Below are 11,862 nucleotides of genomic sequence, written 5' to 3' on the forward strand. Positions count from 1 at the left end.
TTTACATATTTTGGTTCAGGATCATCATTTTCTTCCATAATATCATTTGCCATGGAATTAGAAATTATATCATCAATATTTTCCATTTCATCTCGATCCCACATCATACGTGTTTCACCATAATTGATTGACAAGTCTTTATTGGAATCATTTATTTCTTCCTGAGGCAATGTTATATCATTTACTCCTTCCTAGGGAAGGTTTTGTCATTCTTTATTTCCTTATGGTCATTTCCTTTTTAGAACCTTTTCTTTTCCTTGGATTTTTATCATTTGAATCGATTGGTCTGCCACATTTTAATGCATCTGGGATTCATAAGGCATATTATCATTTTTTGCTTACTTGAAATCTCAACTCGAGCTAGAGCATTAGCAACCAGTAGCATGTTATATGAGATTAGGGGTGCAAACGAGCCGAGCTGCTCGCGAGCTACTCAAGATCGGCTCGTTAAAAAGCTCGATCGAGTCGAGCTTAATTGAGCTCAAGCTTCACTTATCGGGCTCGAGCCGGCTCGCTAGCCTAAACGAGCCTGTCATTTATATACTTTTTAAAAATATATATTTAGTAATTATTAATTAATATATATAATGTTATGAAAAAATAATAAAAATAACTATATAATTTATATATTATTTTATACATAAAATTATAATAGAAAAAATATATAAAAATAATTATAATTATAAAATAAATAATTGATAAATAGTAAACAGCCGAGCCCGAGCTGAGCTCGAGCTTTAAAAATATAGCTCGAGCTCGAGCTCTGGGTAAACTAAACGAGCCGAGCTCAAGCCTAGTCAAGCTCGGGCTCGGCTCGGCTCGTTTGCACCCCCTATATGTGATTTAGTGACCCTGTTTATATCAATAAATGCATCTGGTAACTGATTTGCAATTTCTATAGATGCATTATCTTTTGAACCTCTATCTCACTTTGATATATCACTTTATTGCATTTTCATTTCTCCCCTAGTGCCGAGAATATTGCCTCGTTAAAATGACAATTAGCAAAACATGCTGTAAATACATCACATGTTAAAGGTTCAAGGTAATAATGGAAGACGTTTCATATCCAACATATATTCCCAACATTATTTGAAAGCCCATTTTTGTGCGTTGTGGTTGTAACATCCTAGGCAAATCCCACATCGGTCGTGGACAAGAGAGATCTTTGGTTCATAAGTAAATGTCCAGCCTCTTAATTCACCAACGCGTTTTGGGCTTTATAGTAGTGGACGAGAGGAGAGCTCCACAGTTAAGCGTGCTCAACTGGAAGTAGTAGAAGGATGGGTGACCTCCAGGGAAGTCTCACCTGGCCAACCAAAAACAAATCTGTGAGCTTTTCGTGGGCAGCGGACAATATTGGTGGTGCGAGGGGCCGAATGTTACAAGTGGTATCAGAGCCACTATTGTGCCGTTCGGGATAGTAGGGCAAACCTCATCAGAGACGGTGAGTCCCCGGGGGTGTCGTGAGGCACACCTTAGGCAAATCCCACATCCTGGATGGGATGGTGGGAAAAACCTCATCGAGGACGATGAGTCCAAAGGGGAGTGTTTGTAACATCCTAGGCGAATCCCACATCGGCTGTGGACAAAAGAGATCCTTGGTTCATAAGTAAATGTCCAGCCTCTTAAATCACCAACGCGTTTTGGGCTTAATGGTAGTGGACGAGAGGAGAGCTACATAGTTAAGCGTGCTCAGCTGGAAGTAGTAGCAGGATGGGTGACCTCCAGGGAAGTCTCACCTGGCCAACTAAAAACAAATCTGTGAGCTCTTCGTGGGCAGCGGATAATATTGGTGGTGCGATGGGCTGGATGTTACAAGTGGTATCAGAGCCACTCTTGTGACGTTCGGGATAGTGGGGCAAACCTCATCAGAGACAGTGTCCCCGGGGGTGTCGTGAGGTACACCTTAGGCAAATCCCACATCCTGGATGGGATGGTGGGGAAAACCTCATCGAGGACGATGAGTCCAAAGGAGGGTGTTTGTAACATCTTAGGCAAATCCCACATCGGCTGTGGACAAGAGAGATCCTTGGTTCATAAGTAAATGCCCAACCTCTTAAATCACCAACGCGTTTTGTGCTTAATGGTAGTGGACGAGAGGAGAGCTCCACAGTTAAGTGTGCTCAGCTGGAAGTAGTAGCAGGATGGGTGACCTCCTGGGAAGTCTCACCTGGGCAACCAAAAACAAATCCGTGAGCTCTTCGTGGGCAAATCGAACAATATTGGTAATACGAGGGGTCGGATGTTACAAGTGGTATCAGGCCACTCTTGTGTCGTTCAGGATGGTGGGGCAAACCTCATCAGAGACGATAAGTCCCCGGGGGTGTCGTGAGGTACACCTTAGGCAAATCCCACATCCTGGATGGGATGGTGGGGAAAACCTCGATGAGTCCAAAGGGGGGGGGGGGGGGGGTGTTTGTAACATCCTAGGAAAATCTCACATCGGCCGTGGACAAGAGAGATCATTGGTTCATAAGTAAATACCCCGCCTCTTAAATCACCAACGCGTTTTGGGCTTAACGGTAGTGGACGAGAGGAGAGCTCCACAGTTAAGCGTGCTCAGCTGGAAGTAGTAGCAGGATGGGTGACCTCCTGGGAAGTCTCCACATGGGCAACTACAAACATATCTGTGAGTTCTTCATGGGCAAAGCGGACAATATTGGTGGTGCGAGGGGCCAGAGTGGTGGTGCAATAGGAACATACACAACACACCTAAAAATTCTAAGGTGGGAGATGTTTGGCTCATTTCCGAAACAAGTTGTAGGGGAGAATATTTATGATTTGCACTTGGTCTCACACGAAAAAATGATCCAGCATGCAGAATTTCATGACCCTAAATAGAAACAAGGAGTTTTATCCCCATTACTAAAGGTCTAGCTATTAGCTGTAGCGTTTGACCAACGACTCAACTAAAGCATTTTGTGTGTGTACGTGAGCAACAAGGTGTGCAACAACAATCCCCAGAGACATGAAATAATCATCGAAAGCATGTGATGTAAATTATCCCGCATTATCAAGCCTTACTCTTTTTTAGGTATAATCGGGAAAATGTGCACATAGTTTGGTAATCGGAGCAAGAAATTTAGCAAAAGCGACATTATGAGTCGATAATAAGAAGACATAAGACCATCTGCTGGATTCGTCTATTAAATCCATGAAGTATCTAAATGGTCCACATGGTGGATGAATTGGTCCACATATATCACCTTGAATTCTTTCAAACACATTGGTGATTCTTTTGTCAACTTTTAATAACGAAGGCCTTGTAATTAACTTCCCAAGAGAACAAGATGTATATTGAGGATTTTTTTTCTATTTTTTGGATCTTTTGATATTTCAATTTTTAATGATCATTTTCATCATTGTAGATCCTGGATGACCTAACCTATCATGCCATAGGTTTATGATACCAGAATCACAATAATTTTCTTTGACTACCATATGTGCGTGATGCACATTAATGCAAACCATATTAGAGCATTGGTAGGCTTTCCAATATATGATTTTTCTTTGCAATATGTAAATATTTTTCATTATCAACAGTCCTCGACTGGGTATCATATCAACAGGGTCGACCCTTGGGTAGGGCGAGCCGGACAACCGTCCGAGGCACGTAATTTTGGGGGGGGGGCAGAATTATTTTTGATATATTTTTTAATATTTTATATAGTAATAGATCAAAGTTTTCATGAAGGAAGTGAGTTGCAGAGACAAAATGAGGAAGAAGATGGTTGTTGAAGAAAAATAATATTTTTTTTACGGTCTTTGTATTATGTTTTCTCTCATGACACCAATCAATCACTTTATAGTTTATATGCATACTTTTTTCCTCTTTAATTTAAGTTGTAAATTTATTTTTACTTTTATTTATTACTAAGATGTAAATCTATTTTTAGTTTTTTTATTACTAAATGCGTAAATGATTTGAATAACTAACAGTTTTTTACATTTACTTTTTTTTTCTAATTCTATATGATTATTATATCAAACTTTTAACTTTGCTGACTATAAATTTATACAACTTACTCTAATTTTTAATTTAACAATACATGTTTATTTCTTTTAAAATATTTCTCTAGAAGAATATGTTGTAAAAGAAACCTTAAACAATAGTTGGGTTCTATCCTATCTTCTAAATACCAATGAAATCAATACTCAAAGAAGTTAGAAAAACTTTTTGAAGAATAAATTATTGGTGATCTTGTTTTACGTAAACCGATTAATGATTAATAATTTGTCTAGTAAATGAGAGAAAGCAAGGAAGTAATACTTAATCATATGGCCTTGATGTTTTACATATGGATGCAAGAATAACATTAGCGCGTTTTTGACCCTCTAGTTAAAATGTTCTAGTTCCATCACTGACCTAGATTTTAGACCATGTAGTTTTAGTAATATTATGCGTACCTAGTTGGTTAGTCAGGCCTCTCATAAATCCAAAAATAAACTTGATTTTTTTAGAAATATTTATCCGGTAACTTTTTTTTTTTGTTTTTTAGTTCTAATATTTGTCAACCCCCCCCCCCCCCTCCCTAAATTTAATTGTTCAATTTTTGTCACTGTAGGTATGGATGTTAAGAATTTTAAATATATTCACCCTAAAAAATATTTTGTTTCAAAAAAACATTTAAACTATACGGGCCTTTTTTCCAGCTCGTCCGAGGTATATAAATTAATTTCTTGTTGATTTTGGGGGGAATAGGACATTTTTTTATTAAAAGCTTTGCATCATTTGGTAATTCTAATTTATATTTTCCCACTCCTTCTATCATGTCTGAAGAACCTGATATTGCATTAATATTTCCCTTTGTTGGTTTCAAATCGTAAAAATATTTTTGAGATTTTAGGATAGTATGTGTAGTACCACTATCCTCTATGCATAAATAAACATCATTTGATTGATCTTTTGCTCCAACGAAAATCATTTTAATCTTCAAATATAAACAAAAGCGGTAAGTGCATATATTATACATTCCTAAATTTATTACAAGTTTTTATTTTGCATGAAAGGAAAAGTAATTAAACATAGTTAAAACATAAGTACGAAAGAAATACATAATCATCATTATGATTTAACAACATCACTTTCAGGGTTCCAATTCATTGATAAAGTCTGAGGTATTCAACTCAATATCGATATAATCAATTTTGTTGATATGATTCACTTACTTTTCCTTTCCTATAAAAGAAGATAGATATAGTTCACATAGATGTGAAGGTGTACGACAAGTCTTCGCCCAATGATTAGTACTTCCACTTCTAAAACATGAGCCTTCGTCATTCTGGGACGTACCAGCATTATTTCTAAACTTGTTTTGCTGGTTAGCGTGGTAATTATTAGCTCTTTACGACCACGACCGTGTCCACGTCCACGATTATTATTCCATTTAAATGAGTGGTTGCAACCACTAAAATGGGTTGTATTGAAATGTTTCAGCCTCGTCCACGACCTTGTTCCCATTTACATCCAGAATTCTTATGATCATAAGCAATATTTGCTTCTGGCATGGCTAATGATCTCGTGGGACGAGCTTGATGGTTTTTCATTGATAGCTTATTATTTTTCTCTGCCACGATGTGATTTTTGCTCAGATCAGAGTATGTTCTTGCAACCGATATAGTTGTTGCAAATTTATATTTGATGCATGAAAAGTATAGTAAGTTTTCAGTAACTTATCTTCCTCAGACATAATTTATCCACAAAATTCAAGCCTTGAACATATAATTAATAGAGCAAATGTGTAATCATTCCCTTTTTTAAAATATTGAAACCTTAAATTGGTCCATTTAGCTCTAGCAGGGAGTAATGAATTATTCTTTCCATAAAACACTTTGATCATCATAATTAAAATATTGCAAGTGAAGTATTTTATCGTTGTGTTTATGGATAAAGACATCAATTGTTGCACTATTGTGCTCATCCAATGTATTGTTTCCATTAATTGCCTCTATCACACCCATTGATTTGAGGTGTGTTTTGGCATTTGTTGTCCATGGCATATAGTTCTCCCTAGAACTTTTTGGAGCCAAAAATTCAAGCTTTGCAGTATTCGTCATTTTATTACTAAACACAAATTAGATAAATATTAAGATTGCATACATATTAAAATTGAAAGAAAATACAAAGGTAGAGCAATAAATAGATAAAGGAAAAAGAAAATATCAAACTTCTTGGTGGGAGATTACGAATTAAGAACAATAAGATTATCAGCATTAAGAACAATGATCTTTCAAAATATTATTTTGAGTATTCCTAAGAAGAAAATTTTTTGTATTTGTGAAATAATTGAAATTGATAATTGGTTATTTATATTTGAAAATTTTATAACCGTTTTATAACGGTTATATATATAAATTATATGGATAGATAAAATTTATTTTGTAGGTAATAATAGAATAAATGAGATATAAATGATAATCTATTAAATAAGATGTAAAATTAGTGTGCCGAATAATAATAATATCGAACTTGTTAGCATAAACGTTAGTACATGAATAAAAGTTAGTGTGCATAAATAAATGTTAGTTTACATAAATAAAAGTTAGAGAGTCGGAAAATAAATGTTAGATGCATAAATAAAAGTTAGAGAGTTAGTAGTCTCATAATTAGTAAAAGTCCATAATAAGATATCTTTTATATTTGTTTTGTTTTATCATTATAATATATTTTTAATCATTATTAACGATGTGTTTACCTTGTTTATGATTGAAGTCTTTTTACTTGGTTGATCTTCTTGATTAAGACATAAGCGAGTCATGTTGATAACGTGTTATAATACAACTATAATTATAACAAGATTATTGAGGTAAACTAAGAAGTTTAGAGAGAATTATAGAAAGGAATAGTAAGAAATATGTATAACTCTTAAGTTATTTAAGATGATGCATCCATCTCATTATTACAGAGGTAATATTATATGTTATTTAGTAGACAAAAGGTAACTATTTAGGATACAACTAGGTTAACAGTTTTCTTTATCTTAGACTTTGAAAATGCATCCATTTGTGATAGCATTCGCCCAATTATTTTCAACAATTTTTGGGTTTGGGTGTGAACTTATGTAAAGCTTCAAAAGTTGTGTCAAGGATGGGACATGTACTTTGTTTTGGATTGATTGGTGGAAAGGTGAAATGCCATTTGCTTCTCGGTTCCCCCTTTTATTTCAACTTGAGACCAACAAAGCGTGCACAGTGTCGAGTTGTTTGGTGATGTATGAAGACGAGATTTGTGGAACTTGGAACTGGAAAAGACAGCCATCCTTACGGGCTAAGATAGAAGAGATTCGGGAACTTCTGCTGGAATGTCAACAGGTGCGTTTAAGCCATGGAAATGATCGTTGGTGTTGGATATTAGATGAATCAAACGAATTTTCGGTAAAAGGTGTAAAGGAAAAGATGTTAATGGATACCGGGTCGGTGGCTGGATATAACTTTAAATGGAATAAGTGGGTTCCGTTAAAAGTTGAGGTTCTGCCATGGCGGGCGGAGATGGAAAGAATTCCATCCCTTGTATCACTAGCGAAACGAAACGTAGAAGTGTCGTCGGTGTTGTACCCTATGTGTGGCGAGACCGAAGAGTCGGCAGAACACTTGTTCGTATCATGTAACTTCGCTCATGCCACATAGCAATTGATAGCTCAATGGTGCAAGGTACCCTCCTTTTTTGCTTTCAGTTTTCGAGACTTGTTGGAGATGTTTAAATTCACAAGGTTTCCAAAGAGAAAAGCTAAGGCGTTTCATGCGGTTTGTTTAACGACAATTTGGTGTCTTTGGGAAGCTAGAAATGAGGCGGTGTTCAATGGAAATATCGCACAATTAAACAATGTGGTGGGAGGAATAAAAGTGTTGGGTTTTTTGTGGGTGCGAAATAGATCGAAATTGGACGCGATTACATGGGAAAACTGGAGAAGCTTTAATTTGTAATTGTGTTATGAGTTTTTTTGCTTTTGGTGCTCCTGTTGCGGCTCTTTTTTGGTGTCTAGATGTTTTTCATTGTGGTGTTTGTAATGGCGTCACCGGATAGCGACTTGCTGTTCTGGTTTGGGTGCTTTAATGAAATTTTTTCTTTTGGTCGTTCAAAAAAAAAAATTCAACAATTTTTATAAAATAAAAAAAGAAAAATAAAATAAATTATCCTGATAAGTTGGGTTGCCACGATGACATGAGTCCTTGGAAGGCTAAAAGCTTTAGTGCCTCGTCGTCAATGTTATCCAATTTGAGGTTGACAGCTGTATCCTCCTCAGCCTTCACGTGTAACCCTACTCATCCCATCCCCATTCACCCCCACCGCTCTCTACGGCGGTCCAACACCCCCTCAATTTTTAACTTAATTATAATATTATATAATTAAGCAAGCCACTATTTCACCGGCGGATCTCTCTCTCTCATAATTTCATCCTTTAATCTCCGTTTAAATCTCCGCTACAACAGGTCACACTCTCTCTCTCTATCTATCTAATTCTTTCTGTTTTCATCAATTATTCTTCTAAATCTGATTGCTATCATATTTTCTTAAATTACCTTAGTTACGGATGTTGAATTATATTTTCATGAAATGTTAATTGCGTATTTAGTATAGCTTAGGGTTTTATGCTTGCAGACTCACAAAATAATTATATAGGAATTTTATTCAAAGAAACTAGATTTGGTTGATATTGATATGTTAACTGAAAACAGGTAGTAGTCATTGTTGACTAAACGCCAAAATGCTCACCAAGTTTAACACAGAAAACCTGTCTTTAGAGAAACATTGTTTTCCAAACAAAACTTTAAGAACGACTTTTGGAATGCAAATCAATACTGTTAAACATAAATGATTACTAATCAAAATATTGACAGTTAAAACAGATATTTGAAAAAAGTGTTATCTATAGAGTTGGTTTTTAACCAAGGTCAACTAACTAAAGAAAATCAAACGGTTGACGTGTCTCTAGATCTGTATTGTGTTTGTACGCCAGGTTCTGTGTTTTTGTGGCCCAAAATAAAAATTTGCAGCCAAGTAATTTATATTTAATCAAGCTGTATTTAATATAGTTTTGATATTGTTATAACATATTCTTCATTTGATCATTCATACTAAATTAAGAATCTTAATTTTGTAACATGTCACAGTAATACAAATTCTCATTATTACGCCGGTTAATACTTTACCTTAATTATTTAATCTGTATGTACTTTATCCGCTTTCTTTTACCTATTGTATCACTTATGAGATGACAATGACATCTTCACTATACTTGATTTATGCTGCTATTGTATCACATATGAATGACAATGACATCTTCACTATACTTGATTTATGCAGGTGCTTCTTGGTTATATTACAAAGACATGAAAAGCCCTTTAGATTTTTGATAAATATCTGCTGCATATTAAAATCTCATCTTGAAGCTTCATGGGGACCGGGGAAGAAAGCTCACCTGCCAAACATACAAATCAACTTCAACTCAGGTTTTTTTATTTATTATGTTAAATCATATTAACCTTTCTTTGTGAATCATGCAAAGTTATCTCACTCTCTTTTAACTACAGGATACACCCCCACCACCCGCATATCCTGATTGGTCAGCCGCTATGCAGGTGCATGTTATAACTTATAACCAGTGACGTAATATATTCATGCTGAAATAGATTATTATAACAATTAGTTACATTTTTGTGTTCAGGCTTATTATGGCTCTGGAGCTGCTCTGCCTTTCTATGCTTCAACCGTTACATCTTCAGCTCCTCATCCGTATATGTGGGGAGGCCAGGTCTATTTTATCTATAAACATTCAAACTATTATCAATATGCATCATGCGTTTGGTGTGCAATAACTGGCATGTTACTAAATAGTCTATTTTATGTAATATTATTTCAGCATCCTATGATGCCACCTTACGGGGCCCACGTTCCATACCCTTCTGTATACCCACCAGCAGGAGTTTATGGTCATCCTAATATGCCATCTGGCAATGTGCAGCCAAACACAGAAATGGAAACAAAGGCCTCTAATGGGAAGGACACGGTCAGCAAAAAGTCAAAGGGGGCTCGAGGGAATGGCCACTCGGTTGGTGCTAGGACTGGAGAGAGTTCAAAGACAGCTTCAAGTTCAGGGAATGACGGCGGCACACAAAGGTTTTAAACCTTAAAATTCATATTCATTTAATTAGTTATCATAGATTTTATCATGCTGGTTGTTTAACTTATCACATAAACAGTGCTGAAAGTGGAAATAACGGTTCATCTGATGCAAGCGATCAGGATAACCAACAGGATTATTCTGGAGGCAAAAAGGGAAGCTTCCATCAGATGCTTGCAGATGGTAATTCTACAGACTTTTACCTTAGTTCTATTATTTTTGTGCATACTTAATAATTTACCGTATTTTAAAATTTCATTTATGCAGCGAATGCGCGAAACAACTCTGGACCCAATGTTCAGACATCAATGCCTGCTACCAATCTTAATATGGGGATGGACCTGTGGAGCCCACCTACCGGATCGGGGTCTATGAAAATGCAGCCAAATCATTCTGGTGTGTCACAACCAGTGGGCCCACCACCAATAATGGCTGATCAGTGGATGCAGGTATACAAAAACTCAATTCTTTGCTGATTTATTACCTGTAAACATCAAAATCAATGGTTGCCACTTTATAACAGGATGAACGTGAATTGAAAAGGCAAAAAAGGAAGCAATCCAACCGGGAGTCAGCTAGAAGATCTAGGCTGCGCAAGCAGGTAATGTAAATATATACTTACTACTACAAAATAAATGCGTATTCTATAATAACATAGGAAATTATGTAAAGTGAACGCATATAAACATATATGATCTGACCGTTTTTTAATAATATTAGCTTTTCTTTATTCAGGCTGAGTGTGAAGAGCTACAAGCAAGAGTAGAGACATTGAATAATGAGAATCACTCACTTAGGGATGAGTTGCGGAGGCTTTCTGAGGAATGTGGGAAACTTACAACTGAAAATGATTCAATAAAGGTTTCTGTCACTTTCGCGAGTTAAATTATTTAGCATTTCGCATCGTGTCACGTGATTTTTTACATGGTTTATGTTTGCTGGACAGGATGAGTTAACCAGGTTTATTGGATCTGAAGCTGTGTCAAAACTGGATGCACATCTTGAATCTCAAATTAATGAAGGTGAGAGTTGACGAGAAAGTTAGTTATACAATTAGGTAAACAACGATTTTCAAAGGGGATTTTGTTTTTAGGATTGATCAAGGAAGTCGTTAACAAAGGTAACTGTAACAGCTCTAAATCCTTAATATGTAGAATTTCTGGTTCTGATGCTTGATGTTATACAAATTAAAGTTATACTAGGAATTAGGTCAGAATTATGTGCTCGTTTTAACTTGGTGAGATCTTTCAATTAATATTATAGCCATATCCTGAGTATTTGTCTAATCATTTCTTGGAAGACCAGCTTTTTGTCTTGACCTGCCTTGTTCATATGAATTGTTACATATTTTTATTGAAAATTTGTGCCCCGTTCATTTTTAAGGGTGTCGAACGTGTTTTGGTTGGCGGGTTGAAATAGGCGGACTTAAACACGGCCTATATATTTATTTGGTTAAAAATATCAATCTTAATTTGGACACATTTAAAATTGTGTCTTGTTCCTCTCTTGTTTCTGGTCTACTCCTTTTGTGTTAATGTTCATTTGCGGATATGAATAATACCCGGTGATGTCACACCCGGCCCTGAGCGGCGGAAACAGCCGGGCGCGCACGAGTGGGGATTGATAATTAAGCACGGGCCATTGCAAAACATTCAAAGATTTTTATTGCGCATGAGAAGTTTATTACAAACACATTACATTGTTCAAAGATTACAAAAAGAAACATCCAAGTATAAAA

At 36.0% G+C, this 11,862-nt stretch overlaps 1 protein-coding gene and 1 pseudogene across 2 annotated transcripts; both read left to right on the forward strand.

The window, feature by feature from the left end:
• Nucleotides 1-7,134: 7,134 nt before the first annotated feature.
• Nucleotides 7,135-7,926, forward strand: LOC143608265 (uncharacterized). Its single transcript, XM_077083358.1, has 2 exons — nucleotides 7,135-7,595; nucleotides 7,677-7,926. The coding sequence occupies exons 1-2, from the start codon at nucleotides 7,135-7,137 to the stop codon at nucleotides 7,924-7,926; spliced, it is 711 nt and encodes a 236-aa protein (XP_076939473.1).
• Nucleotides 7,927-8,346: 420 nt separating this feature from the next.
• On the forward strand, nucleotides 8,347-11,421 carry LOC143608267 (G-box-binding factor 1-like; annotated as a pseudogene). Its single transcript, XR_013149213.1, has 10 exons — nucleotides 8,347-8,433; nucleotides 9,308-9,453; nucleotides 9,535-9,582; nucleotides 9,669-9,755; nucleotides 9,864-10,120; nucleotides 10,204-10,307; nucleotides 10,392-10,573; nucleotides 10,648-10,725; nucleotides 10,860-10,985; nucleotides 11,071-11,421. The product of XR_013149213.1 is annotated as a G-box-binding factor 1-like (transcript).
• The last annotated feature ends 441 nt before the right edge of the window (nucleotides 11,422-11,862 follow it).

This window comes from Bidens hawaiensis, unplaced genomic scaffold (genome assembly GCF_021521415.1).
Source record: "Bidens hawaiensis isolate Kalapana, Puna unplaced genomic scaffold, B.hawaiensis_p1.1 tig00117099_1, whole genome shotgun sequence".
In the NCBI taxonomy this organism is placed as follows: Eukaryota; Viridiplantae; Streptophyta; class Magnoliopsida; order Asterales; family Asteraceae; genus Bidens; species Bidens hawaiensis.

Coding starts and splice junctions, on each gene's coding strand:
- LOC143608265 (XM_077083358.1), top strand. CDS start 7,135: ATGCCATTTGCTTCTCGGTTCCCCCTTTTATTTCAACTTGAGACCAAC. Junction 7,596..7,676: donor GAAGAGTCGGCAGAACACTT/GTTCGTATCATG, acceptor TTTTGCTTTCAG/TTTTCGAGACTTGTTGGAGA.